General features: G+C 49.2%; 2 protein-coding genes across 6 annotated transcripts in view; both read left to right on the forward strand.

Moving 5' to 3' along the window:
* MECR (mitochondrial trans-2-enoyl-CoA reductase) overlaps positions 1-20,015 on the forward strand; it is a 29,371-nt gene extending 9,356 nt beyond the window's left edge. For 2 of the 5 annotated variants that reach the window (XM_006097236.3, XM_023761021.1), the window contains exons 2-10: positions 4,047-4,144; positions 4,615-4,746; positions 10,979-11,122; positions 14,422-14,524; positions 15,589-15,691; positions 16,657-16,730; positions 17,989-18,049; positions 18,212-18,284; positions 19,604-20,015. In XM_006097236.3, coding sequence (XP_006097298.1) covers positions 4,047-4,144; positions 4,615-4,746; positions 10,979-11,122; positions 14,422-14,524; positions 15,589-15,691; positions 16,657-16,730; positions 17,989-18,049; positions 18,212-18,284; positions 19,604-19,809 — 994 coding nt within the window. In that variant the 3' untranslated portion in view covers positions 19,810-20,015. Of the gene's footprint in view, positions 1-1,378; positions 1,441-4,046; positions 4,145-4,614; positions 4,747-10,978; positions 11,123-14,421; positions 14,525-15,588; positions 15,692-16,656; positions 16,731-17,988; positions 18,050-18,211; positions 18,285-18,679; positions 18,824-19,603 lie in introns of those variants that run through there. The other 3 variants (XM_014463029.2, XM_006097237.3, XM_023761020.1) reach the window with 3 other exon arrangements.
* Positions 20,016-21,519: 1,504 nt separating this feature from the next.
* The window catches only part of SRSF4 (serine and arginine rich splicing factor 4), a 35,605-nt gene continuing 29,682 nt past the window's right edge, over positions 21,520-27,442 (forward strand). Inside the window, exon 1 of the mRNA XM_014463025.2 lies at positions 21,520-21,667. Within this exon, the coding sequence (XP_014318511.1) occupies positions 21,520-21,667 (148 nt within the window). The remainder of the gene's footprint in view (positions 21,668-27,442) is intronic.

Genomic DNA, 27,442 nt, shown 5'->3' on the forward strand with positions numbered 1-27,442 from the left:
TAAGACTGAAAGTTCTCGGCCCTTCGTGAGCTCACAATCTAACAGGGAGACAACACGCATACACATTCTGACTATTCTGACTGTAAAACTAGGTCAGTAAAAAGGGCACTGAACTGAGTCTGGAAGACCTGGATCCAGTTCCGAGTTCATATCTGCAACTCCAAAATCCAAAAAGCTCTGAAAACTGACCCTTGGTTTTTTTAAATGTTTTTGTTTTTGCATAACTCCTTTGGAGGCAAAACCTGATCTCTCACATGAAGTTTTATATGGTCATTATTCATTCTACTTAGTGTGATGATTCATACGTTTTGCTGGAAAACAATGTGTCTGATCATAGAATGCTGCCCCAGCCCCCACGTAGGGTGTAGATAATACATGATTCAGAACCCTGAAGTACATACATCTCACCCCAAGAGTTTTGGAAAAGAAATGTGAAGTTATACCTTATGATCAATTGAAAAAAGACTTCATAAACTAAAAAGCCATGAACTCGGGTAAGATGGTCTCATGGTATGATCACTGTGATTGGGAGCATGCAGGATAGAGCACGTGACTTTCTCCAGGGCCAAGAAGAGTGAAAAAAGATGTCTTAGGGCAGCGGTTCTCAACCTGTGGGTCGTGACCCCTTTGGGGGTCGAACGACCCTTTCACAGGGGTCGCCTAAGACCATCGGAAAACACATATGTAATTATATATTGTTTTTGTGATTAATCACTATGCTTTAATTATGTTCAATTTGTAACAATGAAATTGGGGGTCACCACAACATGAGGAACTGTATTAAAGGGTCGCGGCATTAGGAAGGTTGAGAACCACTGTCTTAGGGGAAGTAAATTAGAATTGGGTTTTAAAGGGTGAATGGAATTTTTCACTTCATAGAGAAGCTGTGGAAAAGAAATTCTGGGCTGAGGCAAGAACATATAGACAGTGCAGAAAAAACATGTCCTTAAGTAAGTTGAGTGCATGGACTTTTCAGCTTACAGGAAAACGGATCATCTGTGAAAATGCAAGAGAAGCAGTACAGATAACACCGAGGGGCCCTAGTCCCCAGTCCATGTGCTCTGGGCAGGGTGTTTCTTTGCAGTGCAGGCTTATACGTGCGTTCACAGAGAAACACCATGGCCTGGCATATGCCTCCCTGCTTAGCCAGCGGGGGAGCTGCGGACCTCTCTGCCTTCCCAGGCCCGTCCAGCAAGGATCGAGTCCGCACACCGCTCCTGGCTGGTGCTCGCCTGGCTGCCCTCTGCTTGGTGGGGGGAAGCCACTAACCATCTGGCTTCTCTAGCATCAGACTGCCAGGTTCACATCAGATCAGCCATTTACTGCTTTTGGTGGCCTTGAGCAAGTCATTTACCTCTTTTGTGCCTTTGTTCCTCAGGCATAAAATCAGAATAATAGTAGGAAGCTGGCATGGAAAGCACTTAGAAGAGTGACTCGCTGGTAAGCACTCAAACAGTAGTTATTATTGTTATTACTGTTACAAGGATCCCCCCTCCTCCAGCTGTATAAATACATGCATTCCTTAATATTTACCTAAAAAGGAGGGGAAATCCCTTTCTTAATTCTCTCTGCCCTGGTCATCAACTTCTTCCTAGTTAACCACTTTCTGTAGAGACTATTTCTATTTTGGTTTTTTATAGCTAGCTGTTTCTCAATCATGGTGAGGAATGGCCCCCCTTAATTTGGTCATAATCTGGCCCTAGCCAGTTTGGCTCAATGGATAGAGCATCGGCCTGCAGACCGAAGGGTCCCAGGTTTGATTCCGGTCAAGGGCTTGTACCTCAGTTGCAGGCTCCTCCCTGGCCCAGGCCCTTGTCAGGGCTCATGCAGGAAGCAACCAATTGATATGTGTTTCTCTCACATCAATATTTCTCCCTGTCTTTCCCTCTCTCTTTCTCTCTCTCTAAAAATCAATGGAAAAATATCCTCCAGTGAGAATTAAAAAAAAAAAATTGGTCATAATCTGGTACAGGGATTTCCAGATTGGGATCCCTAGCTCTCCAGGGGTCCTGTGGGCAGTCATGTGGATTCCCACACTAATTTCAGGATACCGATACAGAGGAAGGTAAATAAGAGTGCTGACTTTGAAGAGAAACCTTGCTACGAACCAGTTATCTTACCCTGTGTCAATTCCATAATCGCTGGCAGCCTCCATTTCCTACTTTGATAGAATAGAAATATTGCTCTGGCTGGGTGGCTCGGTTGGTTGGAGTGTCGTCCAGTACACCAAAAGGTTGCAGGTTCGATTCCCGGTCAGGGCACATACCTAGGTTGCAGGTTTAAACCCCAGTCGGGGTGCGTACAGGAGGCAACTGATATTTCTCTCTCACATCGATGTTTCTCTCTCTTCTCTTTCTCTTCCTCTCTCTCTCTCTCTCTCTCTCTCTCTCTCTCTCTCTTTCTTACGCTCTCTTTTTCCCTTCCTCTCTCTAAAATCAATAAAACATATCCTCAGGTGAGGGTAAAAAAAGTATCTATATATAAAAAATGGAAGTATTAATACTTTCCTCGCAGGAGTGTTACATCTTACATCAGATCCTTCAGCGCGGGACATTGTGTAATAAATACCTGCCACCATTAATTTACTATTAATATAAGACATTTCTTGAAAATCACACTTTACCCCAAGATGGAGCCTCGGATATAATTAAAAGGTCAGATTTCACAGGAAGTGGATAGTTACATCAGTTTAGTGTGGCGGCATTGTTGCCCAGTGCTAAGAGTCCCTGGTTGGCAGTTCTGTGTGCCTTTATTAAGTAAAAATGAAGAGAAATATTGCTCAACAAGTACATTTGGGCAGAGAAAGCATTGCAGATGTGAAGTCGGGGGCATGTGGAGAAGGACAAGGAGTCCGGTGGTAATAGTCACAAGGACCCACCAGTTCAGTACACTGATCAGTGCTTGCTGGTTGTAAGGTCTCCTTTCTAAAAAAACAAAAATAACACATGGACATTGTCACAGGCCTTCCTCGAAAGCCCGTTGGCGTTTTACCCATGAACCAAAGTCCCAGAGGTGTCCAGGGCCCACTGAGACCAAAGAGGGTAGTTATCACATAGACTTGAAGTGGGAGATGCTATTGGAAGTGATGGAGTGCAAACCACCAGCACCTCCCCCCCTTTTACCAATGGAGACACAGAGGCCTCAAGCAGGAAAGAGACTTGCTGGGGTGGCAGCTGTGCATGGCAGGGCTTCACACCCAGGATGCTCAGCTCTGTCCAGCATCCTTTCTGACAGGCCAGGATCCTCATCCAGAAGAAGCACCGCTCCAGGGGGTGAGCCATAGCCACCCAGGGAGTCCTTTCTGACCTACACAGGCCATCTCTCTACTTCCCCCGCCCTCTCCTCTCCCTGTGTGTTTTATGGGGGGAAAGAAAGTGGAGAACAAAGGACCAGCCCAGGGTGTCCCAGGTGTGCCCGCCCTAGGAACTAGTCGGAGTGCCCCCATCTGGAGATTCTGGTTCAGCGGGTCAGAGCGGGGCCTGAGAACCGGTATTAGTAAGCACACCAGGTGATCAATAAGCAGGCCAGGGGGATTTTTAACTCTCTTCTGTCCTAGAGTGGACAGCGAAGGTGAGAGGTCACTAGGGATTTCCCCCTCGCAGTCCTGTGCTAATTCCTGACAGCTCCTTTCTCTTTTCTAACAAAACCGGAATTCCTGGGCACACAATGGCAGCTCAAACAATGTTGCTGACTGACCTACTCTGGGGAGATGATTTGAGCAAAAGATGCCCCATCTAGCCCTGGTAGGTTGCTCAGTGGTTAGAGCATTGGCCTGCCCACCAAAGGGTCTCAGGTTCGATTCCTGGTCAAGGGCACGAACCTAGGTTGCAGGTTCCATCCCCGGCCCCAATCAGGTCGCGTGCAGGAGGAAACCAATCGATGTTTCTCTCTCCCCGCCCTCCTTCCCTTCCACACTGTCTGAAAATCAATGGGAAAAAATATCCTTGGGTGAGGATTTAATTAGTTAATTGATTAATTAAAAATTTAAAAAATATGCCCGGTCTAGCCTGAGTGGCATTAACATCTCTCTTTGGCTTTGTGCTTAGACTGAAGAACCTGGAGCTAGCTGCTGTGGGCGGATCAGACGTCCATGTGAAGATGCTGGCGGCCCCTATCAATCCATCTGACATAAATATGATCCAAGGTAACCTTGGTTTCTGTGGCTTATGTTAATTGGCTGGGTTTTTTTTTTTTCTTTTGCTTAGCCACCACCTCATTTTCATTCCTCCTCAGGTGTGGGTGTGAAATTCCTGTGATTAGCAGCAGCTGTTCTCCAGATGTGCCTTCTGCAGACTGTGGAGCCCCCCTGGCCTCCCCTCCCTGGGTGTGAGGCTTTTCAAGCGTTAGGGAGGTTGCAGTAGGAGTAAAGCAACCACAGTGATGTGCCTGTAAAATGCTGGGCTCATTGCACACATTATCTTAGCCAGCCTTCCATCTAGTCAGTCTTCCTGGTAACCACGAAAACAAAGGAGCATTGTCCCCTTTACGGGTGTAGGAACTAAGGCTCAGAGCTGGTCAGAGGCAGAACCCAGATTGGGCTTAGGTCTCACTCCAGAGGCCATACTCTCACCGCCTGCGCCTTGTTGGATGACCCTCTGTGCTCTTGTCCCTCAGGTAATTACGGCCTCCTTCCCCAGCTGCCGGCTGTCGGAGGGAACGAAGGTGTCGGACAGGTGGTAGCAGTGGGCAGCAACGTGACTGGGGTGAAGCCAGGAGACTGGGTGATTCCAGCAACTGCTGGTTTGGGTGAGTTTCTCCAGGTCTCAGCAGCCTTTCGTTGTTCCAGATCCTATTTTACCCACACTGTAGAGAGTTGCTCATCGGCTCAGCGGAACTAAGTGATGCAGGGCTTATTATTAAGTCCCTATACCTACCCTACCTCCAGAGGGGTGGGATCGCTCGAATAAGGAGAGCAGGAGGTGATGTGCCGGCTCTCCCATCTCCGTGGGCCGGTGCTGATTGGAGCTGTGATTGTCTGGATCCCTACATCCCTAAGTCCCTGCGGTAAGGTACAATGAGGGAAGCAAGGCAACATCTGCCCTCCAGGAGGTTAAGGACTGATTGAAGAAATCTTCAAACCAATAAGCTCAGTAAAGGGAGTGCTACCGGTTCCCAGGAAGCAGAAGACACTTCTGGCTGCTCTGTGCGCCTGAGTGTGGGAGAGAGAGAAGTCATGGGGAGGGACCAGGACTTCCTGGAGGAGGAGCATTGGAACTGACCTTGGGTAGATGGATGTTGTTAGATGGAAATGAGCCAAAATGGTTGCATGTAGAGGAAACAAACGAGCAAAAGCACAAAGCTGAGTTTGGGAAGTGGTGGGCAATCCCGTGTGGCCTCCGCAGAGGATGTGCACCTGGGAGAGGGTAGCAGAAGTGAGACAGAGGGTCACAAAATAATGGGGCCACATGAGGGCGGCCCTGAGAAAGCCACGTTGAGAGTTGGGGTCTTCTTTTACATAGAGCAAGGAGTCATTGCTGAGCTAGTTAACACCTGATGGTTTTTGAGGCACAAACATTATAAAGACGGATCCTGACAGCAGCCACGGGAGAGAAGCAGGACAGACATCCATCCCATGGGACACAGGAGGACCTGAAGCTTGAGAAGAAGCCCTTGCCCAGACTTAAACATCAAACTGAAGGAGAGCTCACCAGGCTCTTGTCGCCTCTGTTAGGACTCTATGGGTTATAACTTACAGAGAGTCAACTCAGACTTGCTTTACAGAAAAAAGAAGTTAATCGGTGTGTGGAACTAGGAAGTACAAGAGATGGAAAGCATCAGGCAGAGCTGGACCCAGGGACCCCAATGATATCAGAGCTCTGACTTTTTCTTGTTCTCCTTAGTTCTCAGGTGGGATCTCCCCACACAGTGATATAGTGATAGCAACAAATATGTATTGACCATCCCTTTCCACCAGGCACTTTACATATATTAAGTCATTATTCCCACATGAGGTGGGTACTGTGGCTCCCATTTTGCAGATGCGATAGTAATAAATGTAAAGAATGAAGCAACTTGCCCAGGGCCATCTAGCCAGTAAGTGGTGGGGCTAAGATTCCAACCCACCCTGCCATAGCCCTTGCATAGATGGCCACCAGCTGCCTGAGGTTTCCATCATCCTGAGAACAAACAGATGCGCACGTACGTCCTCCACAGTCCGTTCAGCACAACCATATCCATCCCCCAGAAGGGCTCTCGCCAACTCTGCCTGGGTCCCTGGCCATCCATGAATCCATCCCAAGGTCATGGGGTGGGCCACTCCAATTGCTTAGTTCAGTGGTCGGCAAACTGCGGCTCGCAAGCCACATGCGGCTCTTTGGCCTCTTGAGTGTGGCCACAAAGTTTCAATCGCACTGTATGTGCGTGCCCGCACATGGTATTTTGTGGAAGAGCCACACTCAAGGGGCCGCAGTTTGCCGACCACTGGCTTAGTGGAGTCTCTTGCCCACCTCTGTGGTACAGAGGTTAGGAAGGGGTAGTTCTAGAAAGAAAAAGGTATCTGGCAGGAAAAAAAAATGGTAACAGAAGTCTATTAGAAGCTGTTTGCTTCCCTGAGATCAGGAAAGCTGCCAAGAGTGCTGCACCCTCTTCAACAGCACCTGACAGGGAAAGCCTGGCTGTGTGAGCAAACAGGGCTGCGAGGATTCACTGGATACTGACTGGTGTCCTGGGCCAGCCCCCTGCTGAGGGCAGGGCACACGTGGTGGGTCAGACAGTCTCTGCCGGCAAAGTGCTCTAGGCCTGGAACAGCCCTTAATACAATGCTGTATGATAAGTGCTACAACCACAGGATGGACGCAAAGGCAGGAGTCCCCTATCGTGAACAGCTTTAGGAAAGGCTTCCCAGAGAAATGCTGCTGGAACTGGGTCTGGAAGACTGAGTAGAAGTGCAGTCAGTGGGCTGGTGAGCAGGGGCGTCCCAGGCAGGGAGTACAGCACATGCAAAGGTCTGGCGATGGCAGAAGGCCAGGCACCAGCAAAACTACAGGTAGCTCAGTTTGGCTGGGTCAAGGGAGGGATGGTGGAGGAGCAAGATGAGGCTGGAGAGGTGGGCTGGAGCCCAGTCGTGGAGGGCTCACGTCCACGGTCAGAGGGGCCTGATGAAGAGTTAAGAAGAGGACTGGTTTGATCAGACTTGTGCAGTGCAGAGCGGGCTCAGGAAGGCCAGGGGCCCCGTGGAGGCAGGAAGCCAGCAAGGAGGGGGCTGAACATTCAGGCTGCAGATGATGAGTGTCTGAAAAGACAGTTCCATGGGACTGGAGAAGACGGTGGATTTAAGAGCTTGGTAATTATGTTTGGAGAGAGGAACAAAGGACATCTGCCAGGTGTGTGGGTAATTTCATGGGTGGTGGTGGTGGTGGTAGCCAGAACAGGGACTTCTCCCTGGGAAAAGGAGTGTCTTTTAAACCAGGTGCCAGTCAGAGAGGATGAGGGTTTTATAATTATCAGGACTATAATTAGCTCAGTTTATTCAGTAAACATTTTACGAACATCTGTAGTGTGCTGGGCTCTAGCATACAGCAGTGAACAGACACGGTCTTTCTTCTAGTTAAGACTGCAGTTTACTAAGAGTGGCAATCAGTAGGCAGATAAGTGCTCAGCGGCCTGAATCTTGGTCATCTTTTCATGGTATTGAGCTGCTTAGCTGTTGCTGTGGCCATAGCCAGATTTTTCCCACATGCAACCCAAATAGTCCCCAGGGCAGCTGGGCCAGAGAATATGCGAACTGACTTTCTCACTGGAAACCCTGCTGAGGCAGCACGGGGCAGGAGAAGGAGCCCTGGCCTGGGAATCAGATGCAGGTTCTCCTTCCACCTGTCCTGTATGATCTTAAGTCACAACTACTTTGAGCCTCAGTTTCCTCATCTCTAAAATGGAGCTAATAGCCGTTGCCTTGCATATCTCAGCTAACTCTTACCCAGCTCAACTGAGGCAATACATGCAGTGACCTTTGCAAACACTCAATTTCTCTATGCATTAGATCAGGGTTGGCAGACTTTTTCTTAAATGGCCAATTAGTAAATATTTTAGGCTTTGCAACCATCTACCTCTACTCAAGTCTGCCATTCTAAGTGGCCATAAACAATACAAAAGAAGTGTGTCTGGCTGTGTTCCAATAAAGCTTTATTTACAAAAACAGGCGGTGAGCCAGATTGGCCTGTGGGCCATAGTTTGCTGACCTGCGTTAGATGATGGAGATGGTTAAGGGTCCATTGCACATGCGTGAGGAATAGCTATCCTCAGAGCAAGGGCATGGGACTTAGGACCAGTAAAGGGAACCAAGGGGTGTTACACACCTTCTACATACTAGGCACAGTGATAGTGTGTACAAATGCCATCACATTTCATCTTCACACTACAACGTGAGTGCTATTCTCTGCATCTCATAGCTCAGGAAAAGTGAAAATCAATTAGCAAAATCAATCGAGTGAGTGGCAAACAGAATTTTTTTTTTACTAAAATCCAAGAAAGTGAAGTGAGAAATTTAAATCACACCACTAGTGGGTGGCAGAGCAGGTCTCTCCAACGCCAAAGCCTAAGGGTTTCTCCTTTAAATCCCCGACAGCCCCTGGGGCTGACCATGGGTGCTGTCCCCATCCCACCCAGGTCCTCTTGAGAAGAGGATTAGGGACAGCCAGGCCCCGGAAATCCATGTCAACGGCTGAATATCCATTGTCGTGACATTAAGGGGAATTAGAAGATCCCCTTGATTTCATGCGTTAAAGCCATACACTAAATGATTGGCACAGAGTACAGTAAGTGATGGCTAAGATGAAGGGGGTGATGCTTATGAAGAGGACAGTGAAGATTTTAAAACCAGGCTGGGTGAAGCCCAGAGAATGCCAAGGCACCTCCTGGATCCCAAAGGAACCCTTCAGCTTTGTAGCCTCTTATTTCTCAACCACAGATCTACTCTGGGATTGACACAGCCTTGAGTAGTGTTGCTGCCTCCCACCCCCAGTTCCTGTTTCCTAAAGCCCACGTTGTTTCTCCCCTCCTGCAGCACAATTAGTAATCGCCTAGGCTGCCCCCTACTCCCCACCTGGGACATGTGGTACCAGGATACTGTTCGAATCCCAGCAACCGGATGAGTGCACACAGAGCTTTGGAAGTGTGGGCCCAGGGCCCTGAGACAGCACAGCCCTCAGACACTGAGCCAACAGGCTCCCAGTGGTTTCCCTAAGTCACCTTGCGAGTACTTGGCAGAGCCAGGGCTTGAATCTGCATCTGTCTGACTCCAAGGTCTGTCCTCTTCACCTCTGCTATACATGGGATCCTGCTGCAGCGCTGAGCACCCATCACCCTTCACTCAATGCCCATCAACCCCTCTTGACTCATCTTCAACAGATAATTTGAATCCATCTACTTTCCTTCATCCCCATGGCCGAAGTCTTGGTCTAGGAACCATCGTCTCACATCTCAACCCCTGCAAAAGCCTTCTTATTGGGCCTCCGCATTTCACTCTGTCCCTCGCCACCCCACTGTCTTTTCCTCACAGCCACACCGTGACCTTAAAGCATAAATCCGATGGCCTCAGAGTGCCCTTAAAGCTCATTAGAAACTTCCCATTCACCAAAATAAAATCTGTTCTCCATGCCATGACCCTGAGAGCTATGGTTTTCACACTGCAGGTTGTGACCCATTAGCAAAATCAATCGAGTGAGTGGCAAACAGAATTTTTTTTTTTTTTACTAAAATCAAGCAGAATAGAATAAAGAATAAGCCAGTAGGATAAATATTGTTCCATGAAAAATTTGGCTTCTGAGATAGATATACACACACAGATATGGATGATAGATCAATAGATATTCATATATGTGTATGTACTGAGTTACAACATAACTCATGGTTCCTATGGGTCCAGGTCATGAAATTCTATAAAACACTCCTTTAGCCGATGACACCTCAGCCACATCTTAACCACTCTTCCCGTCACTGTCCTCCAGTTCCACTCTTCTATCTGCCCTGCCTCAAAGTCTCTGCATATGCTTTCTCCTCCGCCTGGGATGTTCTTGAGTGGCTAACATCCCTGTCCTTTCGCCCTTAGCCTGTCACTTCCTCAGAGAAGCTGTCCCTGCCTGACTCCTATCTAAAATAATCTCACTGCTGTAACTCTGTCTATATAATTTATAATTATTGTATTTGCTTGTTTGTTTCTCACTTGTTCTCCACTAGAAGGAAGGAGGCTCCTTGGCGTAAGAAATGTGTCTGTGTTGTGCAAGTGTCTGGCTCCTAGAAGGTGTGGGGCAGGTATCTGTGGCTGGAAGGGAGCAAGTCACTCCCTCCGATTCCTGCCCTGCTGATGAGGAGGTTGAACGTTGTTCTCTTAAGGGTCTTCTCAGTACTGACATTTGACAGTTCTTTTGTGTGGAACTGGAATGTGGGCTGGGGGTTCTGATTGGTCATTTCTTTCCAGTTTACAGGATTTTTTCATTACCCTTAAATCATTTGATTTGAGCAACAGCTCTCGGAGGAAGCCTGTCAGGCTCTTCTTCCCAATGTCATTTATTTTAAGAGTAACCAAAACTCAAGTGGCTTAGGGATTTGCTCAAACTAGCAGACTAACAAAACCAGATCCCAAACCTAGGCCTTTGACTTAGACCTTCATGCTTTTTCCCACCCCAAGTCAAGGTGCGCTAGGTGAGAAGAAGGAGGACCGAGGAGGAAAACAAGGGCTTCTTTTTCTCATCTTCCTGGTAGTGATGATACTGTCTTACCCTCAGAGTCCAGTAGTTTGAGATCTTTAGTCACCTGCTGGGTGACATTAGCTAAATCTAATGGTAACTAACAGAAGAATAACAAAATCTACACCTTAATTCTCCTGAGGACTCAGAGACATTCAAAAGGACTTCGAGATTTCCTTTGTCCGCTAAGCATTCTTTGAAGTCCGCTATCCTAGTGCCCATTTACTGAGGAGGGTGGACTGGGGTTGAGTGTGAAGAGGGGTTCCTCACTGCCCTGAACTCATCTCTTGACTCAGGAACCTGGCGGACCGAGGCCGTGTTCAGCGAGGAAGCACTGATCGGAGTTCCAAGTGACATCCCTCTTCAGAGTGCTGCCACCCTGGGTGTCAATCCCTGCACGGCCTACAGGATGCTGAAGGACTTTGAGCAGCTGCAGCCAGGTGGGAACCTGCAGGTGGGAGGGGCGGCCAGGATCTCCAGACTGGGACCCCAAGTTCCTGACCCTGAAGCCATGGGAACTTCCGGAAGAGGAAGACAGGGCCCCTAACCTGGGTGAATGTGTTGTTGTTGCTTTTGCTTAGAAAGATGTTAGTTTGGTTCCTAGAAAAGATGCTGAAACCTCATGAGGAATACTATATTCTGGAAAACTGCTGAAGGATCACATTCCCAGAGCTTGGGATGGAATCTGTCATTCAGCGAAAACATATCGAGCTGTGCTAAGCTCTGGGGATACAAAGCCAGACAAGATAGACACAGTCCCTGTGTTTTCAGTAAAATGCTGAACTTAGTAATTCCACTCAGCGTTCATATAGCACTTTCCAGTTCACACGCATGCCTTTACAAGCATTACCACATTGAATGCCTCAGATAGTCAAAGCAGTGCAGTGAGGTTGGTACCATTGGTTAAGAGCTCAAGCCCCAGGCTAACAACCTAGGTCTGAACCCCAGCTTCACCTTACACTACCTGTGTGAGCTGACCTCTCAAAACATTAGGGTTTTTTTTTATCTGTAAAACAGAGAATAGGAATTTTGAGGGTTAGCTGAAACATTGCAGTGTGACACATAGCACAGGGCATATAGTGCAGTAACCACACTGCTTCTCTTATCCTTTCTTTTATAAATGAAACGGGTCCAGAGAGGTAAATTATTTGTGGGAGATCATTTAGCAAGGAAGAGACAAAACCAGGTGCTTTATTTGGGGTTCCCTGAGAGCAGAGTCTGAGGCAAGGACAGGGGCACGCAGTTCACTGAGGAGGTGGTCCCAGGAAGCAGGAGTGAGGGAGTGAGGGAGTGGGGAGAGTGAGTCAGGGAAGGAGGAGAAGCCAGTGAAGGCTGGTTGGTGCTGTGGGCGAAATGGGAGTCCTGCTGGGAGCCCTCTAACGACCCTCATAGAACCCATCTCAGAACTAACCTCAGTGGCAGCAGGTTACCCACCAACTCTCATGCCCCATCGTGGGAGGTTTACCTTGCACACGATGCATATCCGCAAGCTGGTATGGCCATGGAAGTCACCCAGGCTAGCTCTGTTATGCCAAGGAGGAAACTGAGGCCAGATATTGGAATATGGTGGCCTCTGCTGCCCAAGGCTGGCTGAAAACCAGCCCCAGCTTCCCACAAAGCGAGAGCAGAGCAGTCCTAGCAACCCATAGTGGAGAAAGCCAGCAGGTGTGACCAGGGACCTTTGCTCAAGTTCTAGTACAGCAAACACATTGGTCACCTGCATCTCATCCCTTCAGGCCATCCCTGATTTGGGCCACCTCTCTGGTGGACACAGCAGGGCATTCTGACACCACCTACCTCAGGTGCCCAATATGCATCTCCTCTTTCCTGTGTTGGAGCTGGTGTGGCCTAGGCTAGATCAATGTTAAACTTATAATCTTGACCCACATTGAAATCTAACACATAGACACATGAATATATATAAAGGGTGTCCCAAAATTCACGCAAGAAGTAATTTTGATAGAAAACACAGGTTTATAATTAAAAATTGTAAATTTTTTATTGATTCACAAAGTATACAGTATAGGGTTATGTATGGAATAGCATATCGGGTAAATGGCCTCCACGGCTTTGCTGGCACATACGCACTCTTTTGTTATTGCCTGAGCAGCCGCATTTTCGGAGAAGAATGGTCCGATGATGCCTCCAGCCCAAAATCCGCACCAAACAGTGACACGTTGTGGATGCATTTGTTTCTCAACAATCACTTGTGGATTTTCTGAACCCCAAATGTGACAATTTTGTCGATTAACCAAGCCATCAAGATGAAAATGAGCCTCATCGAAATTCAGCCACATTTATGCAAAACGGTCATGGAAAATTTCAACAAAAGAGTGCGTATGTGCCAGCAAAGCCATGGAGGCCATTTACCCGATATGCTATTCCATACATAACCCTATACTGTATACTTTTTGAATCAATAAAAAATTTACAATTTTTAATTATAAACCTGTGTTTTCTATCAAAATTACTTCTTGCGTGAATTTTGGGACACCCTTTATATATATATATATATATATATATATATATATATATATATATATATATAACCAGAGTTTCATGGAACCATATTTACCCTTACTATGTGCCCTTCCTATGTGTGGTGTACATGTATTCTGCTGTTTTTTATTCTATTTTCCTTTATTTTAACTTTTAAAAATGCTGTTTGCAACGCACTACATTGATTTCATAGCTCACTAATGAGTGACAACTCGTGTGCTGACCCTGGCTAAGGAGAATGGGTGTTCTTCCTCCAGGAAGTCCTCTGTCTCTAGCACCAGATCCTGCTGCCTTTCAAGACCCAGATAGCCTTTCAGGGGTAACGGAGCACCTTCCTGAACTTGACGGCATTGACTTTAATGTGGAGCATCCTGATTGATGCTCGGAGGACTCCTGTTTTAGGGGGAGGAACCTGCGGTTCAAAGAGACCATGACTGGCCCCACCTCATTCAATCACAGTCAGAGGTGAAGCTATGACTCACACCCAGGTCCATCTCATTCCAGAGCCCACATTTTCCCCAACATGCCTTGCTGCCTCCCCCATTGACTAGTTCCAAATCCAGGCCTGGGCTTAGTCCACAAACTATAGGCTCCTGTTTCAGGGGCTGCTAGTTTCTCCAGTGTGGCTCTAATCCCATTGCAAGGCAATGCGCCTTGATTAAGCCGTACAGAGAGGGGAATACGGCATGGCCTTCCCCTCCAGCTGCTAGCCCTCGATACAGGTGGACCTGTATACAGCCAAGCATGCGATGAGGCAGACCATGTTATTAATACAGATGCTGCAGAGTTCTGCAGAGCACAGTGGGAGGAGTCTGGAAAGGCTTCGTGAAGGAAGCCACACTTAAGCTGCGCTTCAAAGGGTTTCAATAGGGTTTCACAACGCAGGGAGAAAGGAAGAGGCAAGCATTGCACACCAAGGAAATAACCTAAGCAGAGACTTGAGGACATAAAAATTGGAGGATGAAGGACATGAACTCATTTACATAGCAGGGGTTTTCTACATCATGTCTACTGTAGACTCTGAGTTGCCGAGTCTTAGGAGGTAGTGTGGGTGTTGGGGGGCATTGGGAGAAGAGTGAGCAACACTCCAAGGTCTGAGAAGGCTCAGCAGCCAGGCCCCAGGTCCTCTGGGAGCCTAAGCACGCCATCTCCTGCCTTATATAATAGGGTCTCCGGCTGGAAGCCCTTGACCTATTACAGGTCTCCAGGACTTGACTTGAGTCTCTTCCTGGCTCCACAGGAGATTCCGTCATCCAGAATGCATCCAACAGTGGCGTGGGGCAAGCAGTCATCCAGATCGCCGCAGCCCTGGGCCTGAGGACCATCAATGTGGTCCGAGACAGGTGCGTGGGGAGCCGGTATCCCAGATCCTGACTGCGTGTCGCATCCCTGCGTGTCCACCAGATGGCGCCCTTGCATAAGCGGGCCTCCTCTCTGGGCAGGAGGCAGCTTCCTCACGGACGGGTGTCAGCCTTGAGAAATAAAGTCCAGGTGGCTTTTGGCTATCGGATGAGTGAGTCTTTGAAATATGAAGGGAAGACAGGAAGGAGGTGGAGACGGCCACTAGGAGTATTTGAAACTGGACTTGTGATAACGTGTGGTTTTTTCAAAACCAGTGTTCATATTTGGGGATGTTTTAAGCTGGGTTATTTTTTCTGTGAACCGTCTAACCCAGGGCCCTTTTTCCCCTTGTATTTGTGTGGTACTTTGAAGTGCATTAAAAGATTGAAGGAGATGAGCAGGTTTGCCATCTCTGGTTCACAGATGAAACAGTCTCGGAGAGAGGAGGCAACTTGCTCAGGGAGTCACAGCAAGTCGGTAGCAGACTTCATTTCCCGGCTTGTTCTGTTTCCCTCATAGCATCGTTTCCTTGAGCCTCACTGTCCACGAGTGTGGCCGTGTCTGTCAGAAGCCCAGTCTTACTAGGATAATTGACTCTCCCTTCAGTTCTCTATCCCCTCGGTTATGCTAACAAAAATCATTGTTTGCCTTGGCCAGGGAGTCCCTGAGCCACTCCTGGGCTGGAGTTTGTTTGCACAACACTCAAGAGCCCCTTGAAAAGGGCGGGGGGGTGGGGGGCAGAAAGGAAGTGGAGTTTGTTGTGTCTGTAGAAGAAATCAGGAAGTGAAATGCCTTTTCCCTGGCACAGATGGTTTCCAGCATCCCTGAGCTGGCAGGGGCTGTAGAAACCACCCAGCCCAGCTCTCTCATGCCAGGGAGGAAACTGAGGCCAAGAGACGCTGGAGTACGATGAAACTGCATGGTCAGGCCCTGCTCGAGGCCTGGCTTAAACCCGATCCCAGCTTCCCGCAAAGAAACACGCTGTCACAGCTGTGGCCGAGCAGTCCCGGGAGCCTTTGGTGGAGAAAGTGAGCCGATGTGACCGAGGTTCATGTTTGGTTTCCAGACCTGACCTCCAGAAGCTGACGGACAGACTGAAGAACCTGGGGGCCGAGCATGTGATCACAGAAGAGGAGCTGAGGACACATGAGATGAAAAACGTCTTTAAGGTACCTAGGATGAGGGACACTGCGCCCCCATTCATGCTCGCCCCCCTGAAGAAAGCGGACTTGAACTTGAAAAGCTGGGGCCTGGCTCCATTGTTCCTCTTCACATCTTCCCTTGGCTCTTTGTGGAGGATAAAGCCCATCCCTCCACCAGGGGGCGGCATGCAGTAAGCACCCAGGTGCTGCGAGGGAGGCGGGAGACCTGTGGTTTGCAGTTTTGAGTATGTGTGATGGTCCACATCAGTCCTCACAGCCGATGTGAATCTCAGCGCTGGGAGAGGAGATGAGGAAACTGAGGCACAGAGAGGAAAGAGAAAGAAAAGAAGTAACATTTCCTGGGTACCTACCTTGCATTTTATCAGAGAATCCCACAAAAGCTCCACAAAGTAGGTACTATCTATTTTATAGACGAGGAAACCCAGACTCAGGAAAGATAAAGGATTTGACCAAGACCACACAGTCTTAAGTGGTGGAGGCAGGGCTGGTCCCAGTCTCTCTGAACTCCTAGCCTCAGAACCTTCCAGAACCTCCACCCCCAGCACGCCTAGTAAGTGACCAAACCACATCACAGCCTCTTTTCACTGAACTCTGGAGCGACCAAACACACACACACTCCTCAAGAACACACCCTCTGGACAACATTTCTGAAGCAGTAGGTCTAATAGAAACTGAGTTCACAGTCCCAGCAGGGGCGCACATGGCGAAAGGAAGTCCTTGGAAATGGGTTGTAGGTACCCTCAGTGTATTCTTTCCCAGAGGTGGGCTCTGAATGAAATCCTCACACAGAGAACAGGACGAGGCTGGTAAAGAAAAGGCCATTCCAGGCAGGAAAAAAGAGTTGTAAGGCAAGAACATCCCGTTTCCTTCACTCCCTCCTGACACATGGGCCTGGGAAATGCTGTTCGTAGCAGCTTCAAGAGCCACATGGAGAGTGGTAGCTCCCTCACCGCAGGTTCCTTATCTTCCAGGACATGCCTCCGCCACGGCTCGCTCTCAACTGTGTCGGCGGGAAGAGCTCCACAGAGCTGCTGCGGCACTTAGCGTAAGTCCCTCGGCCCTGCAGGTCCAGATCGCCGGCGCTCCCGCGTCCTGAGCTGGGAGGACCCTCAGGTGAACAGTCCCGAGGCCAAGGCAAGCCGAGCCGAGGCAGGTCAGCAGGAGCCTGAGTAGGAAACTGGGGCCAAAGTTAAGTCCTACCTAGGTCTCTGGGCACTTCCTCTCTCAGCCGCCTTCATCACAGGTGACTGAGCCCATCCAGCTGTGCTTTCCCGAGGGACCCGCTTTGTTCGTCTCTGGGAGGGGAATGGTTAAGGATTCACAACCTAAGGGCATCTTAATAAGTCACTTAGTCCTAGCTTATTAGCTTTTAAATTTTTTATTAGCTTTTAAAAATAGATTCTAATTTTAGAGGTAGCATGATGAGTGTTACAAAACATTTTGAAAGCCTATGAAAGTACAAAGGAAAACTGGAAGTGCAGAGGTTGCCTCTCATCCCACCGCTGAGGGGGTGCGCACCGTGGACAGTTAACAGTGCATGTCCTCCCATTCTTTTCCCTTTCATAGGAACTCCTCTGGAGTGTGCCCGAAAGGCCCCTTCCCAGCTGAGGCAGGAATCCCCTAAACTAGTAGTTAACACGTATTTGCTAGCCCTCACTAGCGCTGGGGTATAGAGATGGCTAGAACTCACGGGCTAGATGGGTCATGTGATCAAAGAGCTGTGAAAACAATGGGAGTTCACCATGCACTGAACTCTGTGCAGGAGCTTGAGGGAACCCTCCCACAGCCACCTAGGCCAGGGGTACTAATCCCATCCTGTTTGTACAAGGCCCAGAGAGGGTAGTCACCCACCCCAGGTCTAGGAAGCAGCAGAGCCAGGCGCAGCCCCACTCTGGGCACCCTCCAAGGCAAACTGCAATCCCATGCCACTCGTTATAGGAGGAAGTTGGCAATCTGGACCAATGTCAATGCCATGCCCACAGTTGCATGCCTATAAGTGGAGGGGAGCCAGACTGAACTCAGGTCTTGAGCTCTTCTCAGGAGAGCATGCTTCTTTGCAGCAGCTCATCAGAGCCTGACTGGGTGGCTATATCAGTGGGTTCCCATCCCTGCCTAAACACCCAGGTCATCTGGAGGGGGATAGGTCATTAGGTCGGGGGTGGGACCTAGGAACCTGTATTTGGGGCCCTTCCCAGGGATTCTGAAAGCAAGGTTTAGGCTTTAGGGTTGGAATAGAAGCGCTGTGACAGCTTCCAGAAGGGCTCTGAATCTGCCTGCACCCATTCTGTTCTCTGACTTTTCAGACCTGGAGGAACCATGGTGACCTATGGAGGGATGGCCAAGCAGCCTGTCATCGCTTCTGTGGTAAGCTGGTGGTGGGGAGGGGGCGGCCTGGAGATGGGCCAGACCCCACAGTTGTGTAAACTCAGGCAGTTTCCCTGTCCCTGGGATTCAGAGAATGTGTACCTTAAGGGTTATCTGAAGCTCTTGGCCTCAGAGCCCCAACATGTCCTTCTGTGTCCACAGAGCCAGCTCATTTTTAAGGATCTCAAACTTCGGGGCTTTTGGTTGTCCCAGTGGAAGAAGGACCATAGTCCAGGTGAGTACATGACGGCCCTTTGCCAGGGGTCACACAAGAGGGCAGTGCCTGCTGTAGAAGTGACCAGCCTGTCTGAGCCCTGGATGGGTGCTTAGACCCCAACCCTACGACAGGACCAAGGAGAACAGCCTCTAACTAAGCTACAGTGAGCAAATAGTTATTGGACTAAAGTGGGCTAGTTCTTGGGGGCATAACATTGGACAGGGCACACACCGCCCCCTTCCTTGAAGAGCCGGCGGTGGGGAAGACCGCCATGGGAGACGACCAAGTGAAGAAGACCAGTGCTGCAGCCAGCCTGCCTGGGTCCCGCCATTGCTGGTTGTAGGTTGCATCTAGCCTCGCTGTGGGACCTGGACAAGTTACTCAGCCTCTGCTCAGTCTAAATGTCATAATAGTTTCAGGTATTGTTAGCCCTGTTTGACAGAAGAGGAAACTGAGGCTCGGAGTGGTTAAGTCGCTTTCCCAAAGTCACCCCAGCGAGGGAGTGTGCAGCCAGGATGTGACCAGCTAGTGTCTCTGACTCCAGAACCCAAGCCAGGACACTGCTCTTCCTCTCCTGGAGGCCCGGTCCCCAGAAGGATGAGGGGTTATCCACATGAAGGAGAGGACAGTGGTGGCATGAATGGGGTGTTCCAGGTAGAAAACCAGCACGTGCAAAAGCCCATGAGAAAGAGTGGGGAGGTGGACAGGTTGGCTGTAACCACATTATAAAAGGCCGTGTACGTCTTTTTAAGGAGTTCAGGCTCTATCTTAAGGCAATTAGGGAGCCGTTGAAGTGTTCTAAGCAGGGTAGATATGATGGGATGTGAATGTTGGGTGAATTGACATCTATGAAAAAACACTTCTCAGCCAAGGCCTTCACTTCTTATCTTCCTGTACCATTAGTGGGCCCTTAGTGGTGGGGGGAGGGAGTAGGAGGGGGGGTGTTGGTGGCCTCAGCTCATGGGGCTCTGAGGGAGTCCTGGGCTCCTTTTCCTGAGCAAAGTTCATCAGTTCCACATCAGTAGTGCCAGGCACACCCACCTCCCTCCCTGCACCCCTTCTGGCTTCCCTGCCTGGAGGTAATCCTGCCCCTCCCACCATCAGACTGCAGGTGACACCCAAGTCAGGTTCTGTGGGTCTGAGCCACCACGCTGCCTGCCGTCAGTTCCTGGGGCCACTCCCCATGTTCCTCTGTCCCCACCCTGGCTCTCCCTGACCTGAAAACAGGTGGGGACCAGGCAGCCTCCACAGCCGGCCTATCTGTGGCCAAGCTCTGGGCTCTCAAAGACTTGCCTGGAGCTCAGCACCAGCAGAGGTGACGTGTGCCATCTCACCAGGCCCTGCTGCTGCTGCAGCCCTGTCTGACTTCCTCCAACCTCCCACAGACCAGTTCAAGGAGCTGATCCTCACTCTGTGCGATCTCATCCACCGAGGCCAGCTCACGGCTCCCGCCTGCTCTGAGGTCCCACTGCAGGACTACCAGTGTGCCTTGGAAACCTCCATGCAGCCCTTCTTGTCTACAAAACAGATTCTCACCATGTGATAATCCCAGAGGAGCCAGGGCGAAGTGGGAAGAGATGTGGATCAACAGGACTGGTTTGGGCCCCTTAGTGTGGGCCCTCAACCTTCCCGGCTGCCCCTCTCCTCACTGTCACTTCCCACTAGGAGAGCTGTGAAGCCAGCCAAGGCTTTCCCCAGGGCCGGCCTCGGGGTATCTAATAAAGTCTGAACTTCCTGAAAACAAACAAACAAGACCCATAGAAGTCATCCCTGTGGGGAAGGACCATCCCTGCGCCTGCCACTTCCCAGGACTTAGCAGCTCCTGCTGCCTAGCCTCCATTTGTGCCCCAGCGATCATTTCCTGACACCCTGAAAGCAACGCCAGGGTGGGCCTGGCAGGTACAAAAGCCAGTGAAATGCAGTCTCTGCCCTCAAGCTGTCCAAGCCCACAGAGGAGAATCTTCTAAAAGGGAAGGTCCACTCAGCCTCAGTGGTAGGTGGCTCAGGCAGGGGCAGGGGGAGTGAATGCCAGCCTGAGGAACAGGAAATGTGAGCTTAGGTAGCTGGACCACCCTCACGGAACGTCCTTTCTAACTGGGGAGCAAGGTGTTAGTTACACCAGTGGTTCTCAACCTGAAGTCATCTTGCCTCCAGGGGACATTTGATAATTATCTGGAGACATTGTCATAATTGAGAGGGTGTTGCCTGCATCCAGTGAGAAGTCAGTGATGCTGCTAAAAAACATCCTGCAGTGCACAGAACAGCCTCCCTCAACTAAGATTATCCAGTCCAGCCCTAGCTGGTTTGGCTCAGTGGATAGAGCATTGGCCTGTGGACTGAAGGGCCCCAGGTTTGATTCCAGTCCAGGGTATATACCTCAGTTACAGGCTTCTCCCTGGCCCGGGCCTTGGACAGGGCTCATGCAGGAAGGTAACCAATCGATGTGTTTTTCTCACATTGATGTTTCTTGCTGTCTTTCTCTCTTCCACTTTCTCTAAAAAGCAATGGGAAAATATCCTCAGGTGAAGACTGAAAAAAAAAAAAAAGAATTATTCACTCCAAAATGCCATAGTGCCACTGTTGAGAAACCCTGCATTAACCCAATAATCCCACTGTTACCATAGTGATCAATGTGCTAAAGAAGACACATGTCGCCCTAACCGGTCTGGCTCACTGGATAGAGCGTCGGCCTGCAGACTCAAGGGTCCCAGGTTCGATTCTGGTCAAGGGCATGTACCTTGGTTGCGGGCACATCACCAGTGGGGAGTGTGCAGGAAGTAGCTGATCGATGTTTCTCCCTCATCGATGTTTCTAACTCTCTATCCCTCTCCCTTCCTCTCTGTAAAAAATCAATAAAATATTTAAAAAAAAAAAAAAAGAAGACACATGTCAGTGCTAGGAGCATAACTAAGGTCTTGTCCGAGGCCTGGGTCAGGATGCCTTCCTAAAGTGAAGCTTGAAAGTGAGTAGCCCTGAAAAGTGAGTAGCTTATTCCAAGAGAAGAGTTTGACATTATGTGACTTTTTTGATGTTTGTTTCATGATCCACTCACCCAAAGCAAAGAACTAGAGACTTTGGATGCCTCCCTTATCAGATGTCTCCCTTATCACTTGGCCCTCTGTCCCTTAGCTCAAGAGCCTCCTTCAGGGAGTACTTACTGGGTGACTAGTGCGTGCCTGAGTCTGTGGATGCCCGTGAGGGATGTAGGGCTGGCCCTTAGCCTAGTGCAGGGACAGACCTTTACCGTATACTAATGACAGATACAGAGGTGTTCGTGGCAGCAGGGACACAGCAGCTCTGCCTGAGGGTTTACGGAAAGTTTCCCGGAGGAAATGCGGTCATAGAAAATTTCGAAGGCCTAGCAGGAAAAAGTGCACCAAGCAAAACCAACAGCATGTGTGGTTGGAGCCTGGCACTTGGGCAACTGCCAACAAGCAAGTGTAGCCACTGCCAAAGCCTGGGGGGAGTGTGAGGACCGGTGGAAAGGGTAGGCAGGTGTCAAAACAGACTTAGCCTCAAGACCAGGGAGGCGCTCAGGGATTGTAAGCAGTGGAACGACGCAGAAACATGCTCCGAAGGCCAGAGTCCACTCGGGTTTAGTTGCACGCCAGCATGTGCACAGGCTCCTGGCATGACCCTGTGCCTTTGGTATATTTTGTGTGTCCTCTGCAGAAAGCACTCAGCTTCAGCCTGGGGCTGGGGAAGGTCCGCAGGTGCCCTCTGGATGAGATTTGCCACCTTATACACCTGGTTTCAGGATCAGCTCCAACTCCTCCAAGTCCGTCCCATCCCCTGTCCTCTATCCTCGAGGTTAGGGGGATGATTTGTATAGATGGCCGAGGTGGGCAAGTGAAAAACGCCTGAGAGGTAGTAGGGGGCTGCCCAAAGGCTGTAGGAGTGAAAGTTACGATTAGGTTCCTCAGGCAGTCCACAATGGGGTTTAGAGAGAGTGATGAGCCTGCAGCCCTGAAGAAGGAGCAGACCTGGTACGGACTGGGAGGAGGCAGACAGGAAGCAGTAACACCATGGTTAGAGACCTCATGGAGTGCGGTGCAAACTGTCCTAAGGACAGTACCTCTAGGGACCTGGGGGTGACAATTGGGTTGGACTTCGATGAATGATTATTGCTTCCTCAGAAAAGGGAGACAAGCATTACAGACTAAGGGACCAGATAAGTAAAAGTTAGAGACAGAACATTTAGGCCTAAATCTTCTGATTTTCCCCAAATATCCATTCTCCTAAGAATTAAAACTGATGACTTTTAGGTGGGTATGCAATAGACCGGAATAAACACTGCTTCCCTGCCTCCCTGGCAGCAGACAAGGTCTGTCCCGTGTGATGTAAGTAGAGAAGACAGGTGCCAGTTCTTAGGAACCTATATCTGAACTCTTTCTATCCTGAACTTTTTCTTCCACTTCCACCTTTTTCCTGGCTGGGATACAGAGGAATTTGCCCAGCCATCTTTGACCATGTTAAGGATGGAACACTGTGGTGGGCTGTTTCTGTTTCCTGCGACCCGCACGGGAAAACGACAGGTTCTTGAGTGGAGGAGCTGGGGATTAAGAAATTAAAGAAAGACCAAGATGCAGAAATAGATTTTAAGCTGGGGCCAGGTGGGCGCCATCCTCTCTGATGGAGAGGCGGCAAAGCGGCCTGAGCCACATAGCAGGTTTATTTTTAGAGCATGGGACTCTTAATCCCAGGGTCGTGGGTTCGTGCCCCACGTTGGGCGCCAGTTGCTGGGGTCCAATCCCAGCGGGTTCAGGGGTCCCCAAAGGTGTGGACGGAGTCGGCGAAGAAGGAATGACACGAAGACAGCCTTCAGTTGATCAGCAGCCTAGTCAGGACCTCTAGCCAGGATCTCCAGCCAAAGTTCTGGTCGGAGTTCTGGTTAGGAACTGATCAGGATCTGATGTTTATTGTCTTGTTACATCCGTATTTATACCAGCCGATTTTAATCCTGTCAATTTCTATTACAAAGGTTAGGGCGTTTCTTATCTCCATTGCAGGGAGTAAAGATTATGTAGCTTAACTACCCGCCTGGCACTTAATTAAGGGGTTGTATCCCCTCCCTAACCTCAGGGAAAAATCCCCACCTGGGGAAACAACCTTTCTCGGAGAGGTGACCTTGGTTAAAACACATGGCACTAAGGAGAGCAAACATATTAAGAACAATATGCTATATATGCCAGGTCCCTTGAAACATATGCTGTGCAGATGTTTCTTTCCTGCAGCGACTGTGTCAAGCAGCAAGGATGGACCGGCTTCCGGCAGAACACGCCCAGCCATGGTGGCTCAGTAGTTGAGCATTGACCTATGAACCAGGAGATCACAGGCCTGGTCAGAGCTCAGGTTGCAGGCTCAATCCCTGATCGTGCAGGAGGCAGCCAATCAATGATTCTCATCATTGATGTTTCTATCTTTCCCTCTCCCTTCCTCTCTGAAGTGTATATATATATAAATACACACACACACACACACACACACACACACACACACAGACACACACACTGAGTGGCCAGATTATTATGACCACCTGACGTTTGTAGCAAATTAGCCATACACTGCATCGTATGGGATATGGAAGCCGAAGGCCTGTTCGAACACCTTTGCTGTCTGCAATTACCAAGATAAACCATCTCCAATTCACACAGGAACACAAGGATTGGACAGTCGAGCATTGGGAAAAAGTCATGTGGTCCAATGAATCACGTTTCCAATTGCATCATGCAGATGGCAGAATGAGAATTTGGTGGAAACAGCATGAAAGCATGCACCCCACATGCATGAGTAAAACCCTTCAAGCTGGTGGGGGCAGTGTTATGGTTTAGGGCATGTTTTCCTGGCATGATTTGGGCCCTTTAATTCGTGTGGAACAACGTCTGAATAGCACAACATACCTAAGTATCATTGCTGATCAAGTTCATCCTATCATGTTGATGGTGTATCCCAATGGAGATGGCTTCTTCCAACAAGACAATGTGCCATGCCATGGTGCTCGTATTGTGCAGGAGTGGTTTCAAGAACATGAGGGAGACTTTATCTTGCTTAGGTGGCCCCCACAATCACCAGATCTCAATCCAATTGAGCATTTGTGGGATGAAGTTAAAAGAGCCATCAGGCAGCTAGTTCCACAACCATCAAATCTCACAGAACTGGACAGTGCTATTCATCAGGCATGGTGTCAGATTCCTTGCATCACCTTTCAACATCTTGTGGAGTCTATGCCAAGAAGAATCGCCGCAGTATTGAAGGCAAAGGTGGCCCAACGAAGTACTGATGGGGTGGTCATAATAATCTGGCCACTCCCGTTCACATATATCCCACATTCAAAGGCTGTTTACCCATATCTTCAGAAAAAAATCACTTCTGTCGTGGTAAACAACCTGCTTCCCTATTTATAATGGTCTGGCCCTCTAGCAACTTCAGCACGAAATTATAGCTAATTTGCCTACAAACGCCAAGTGGTCATAATAATCTGGCCACTCAGTGTGTGTGTGTGTGTGTGTGTGTGTACTAAAGGCCCGGTGCACAAAATTCGTGCATGGGGGAGGGGGGTGTCCCTCAGCCCAGCCTGCACCCTCTCCAATCTGGGACCCCTCGAGGGATGTCCGACTGCTGATTTAGGCCCAATCCCACAGGGATCCCTCTCACAATCCGGGACTGCTGGCTCCCAAACGCTCACCTGCCTGCCTGCCTGATTGCCCCTAACCACTCCCCTGCCAGCTTGATCGAAACCTAACTGCTCCCCTGCTGGCCCGATTGCCTCTAACTACCCCCTGCTGGCCCGGTTGCCCCCAACTGCCCTCCCCTGCAGGCCTGGTCACCCCGATTGCCTCTAACTACCCCCTGCTGGCCCGGTTGCCCCCAACTGCCCTCCCCTGCAGGCCTGGTCACCCCCAACTGCCCTTCCCTGCCGGCCTGATCACCCCTAACTGCCCTCCCCTGCCAGCCATCTTGTGGTGGCCATCTTTGACCACATGGGGGCAGCCATCTTGTGTGAGGGTGTCACAGTCAATTTGCATATTTCCTCTTTATTATATAGGATATTTTAAAAAGAATGGAACAGCAGTGAAATCATCAGAGCCTGGGTCCCTGACACCCAGCAGCCCTGACTGCCCACCTCAGGACTTGAGAGATAAGTTTTACTTAAGAAATAAGCTTCTAGGCCATGGGTGGGTAGCTCAGTTAGATAGAATATCGTCCTGACACACCAAGGTTGTGGGTTTGCTCTGTCAGGGCACATACAAGAATCAACCAATGAATACATAAATAAGTGGAACAATGAATTGATGTTCCTCTCTCTTTCTCCCCCGCCCCCCTTCCTCTCTAAAAACCAATTTTTTAAAAAAAGAAAGAAGCACTAAACTTGTATGTTATTTAATCCCTTAGTGTTTGGGCTTTCTCTAAACCTAATCATAACTGCTACATATCCTATGATTCAATTTATATTGAAATTAAGTCAATCAATCTGAAGCTGAAAAAGTGAATTATTTTTTTTTAATATATTTTATTGATTGTTTACAGAGAGGAAGGGAGAGAGATAGAGATTTAGAAACATCTATGAGAGAGAAACATCGATCAGCTGCCTCCTGCACATCTCCTACTGGGGATGTGCCCGCAACCCAGGTACAGGGAGAATTTGGAGAAGGGAGACGTGAAAGAAAAAATCAGAAATTCCCATGCTTATGAATTTTAGATAAGTAAAATCTTCCTAAATTTTTGGAGACCAACATGGAGATTACCATCACTTAAAAGGCCAGCAGAGGAAAGGAGGCTAAGACAAAACAATGTCAAAAGAGAATCTGACTTTAAATGGATCATTTCTCCCATACTTTGCAAGTGCAGGAAGTTGTGTTTAATTTTCAGGCTGAAGAATCTCTGTGGGGTTGGGACAGCTCTTCTGGCCTACCATGTAAACAATACCATTTTTAATCTAAAGGAGGAACTTTGGCTCCAGGAGACAAAGAAGACAAACCGGCTCTAGCTCCTAAACCAGGGGTCCTCAAACTACGGCCCGCGGGCCACATGCAAATACAAATATTGTATTTGTTCCCGTTTTGTTTTTTTACTTCAAAATAAGATATGTGCAGTGTGCATAGGAATTTGTTCATAGTTTTTTTTAAACTATAGTCCGGCCCTCCAACGGTCTGAGGGACAGTGAACTGGCCCCCTGTTTAAAAAGTTTGAGGACCCCTGTAAACCAAAGCTTGGGCACACCTGAAGCCCTGAGACTTCGTGACTCTGGCTCTCTCTCGTGTCTTCTGAGAGCATCGACCCCATGACAGTCTACAGCCGCTGCTGTAATATTGATGACGGCCTTGTGTCTTGGGAGATGAGATAATTAAGCCTGCTTTCCTCAGGGAAAGACTGAGGCCCAGAAGAGAAAGGTATTTGCATCAACCTGTGTATGCCACGTGTCCCTATCCTTGTGCCTGAAGCCCTCAGCAGTACCCACCAGCCACACGCTCATTGCCAAGTGCCATGTCCTGGGTGGGACACTGGGCCCGGCCAGAGCAGCTGCAGGTGGTAGAAAACAGAGACTCAGTCCTGGCAAAGTGTCTGCCTTCATCTGAAGGCAGGAAACTCCTGGGAAGGTCAGTGGGACGGAGACCCTGGCACCCCCTGAAAGGGAAGAAAGGTTTCCCTATGTGCCTAACCCTCTGCAGTACAAGCAAGTTGAAGTGCTTCTTCGTTTGGTTTTCACAACTTCCATCACTGAGGTTTTAATGTCACCACCTTACAGAAGAGGAGGATGCTGAGAGAGGTGAGGTGAGTTGCTCAAGGTCACAGCGGACAGCGGACACCAGGTCCCCTGGCCCTGGTCACCATACCAGTCAGTACCAACTCTTTTGGCCTCACAGTTGGCCTTGAGCTCCCTCTTTTCTCAGGATTCCTTGATTTTGTTCAATGATAATTAACATTTCAATCAGTAGAGTTCAAATTTCTCTTGAGTCTATGTCTCATGGGGAGGTGTGGGGGGGTGGGGAGGAGAATCAGGAGGCCATTGAAGTAGTCCAGAATCCGGGCACTGGTGGTCCGTGAGGTCCGAAAGGTTGGCGACCACTGGTTTAAGGAAACCTTTGGAGCAGCCGTCGCCAACTGGTGGTCCATGGACCACTGGTAGTCCGAAAGGTTGGTGACCACTGGTCCCAATCATTCATGAATCTATTCAG

This window comes from Myotis lucifugus, unplaced genomic scaffold, assembly GCF_000147115.1.
Source record: "Myotis lucifugus unplaced genomic scaffold, Myoluc2.0 scaffold_197, whole genome shotgun sequence".
In the NCBI taxonomy this organism is placed as follows: domain Eukaryota; kingdom Metazoa; phylum Chordata; class Mammalia; order Chiroptera; family Vespertilionidae; genus Myotis; species Myotis lucifugus.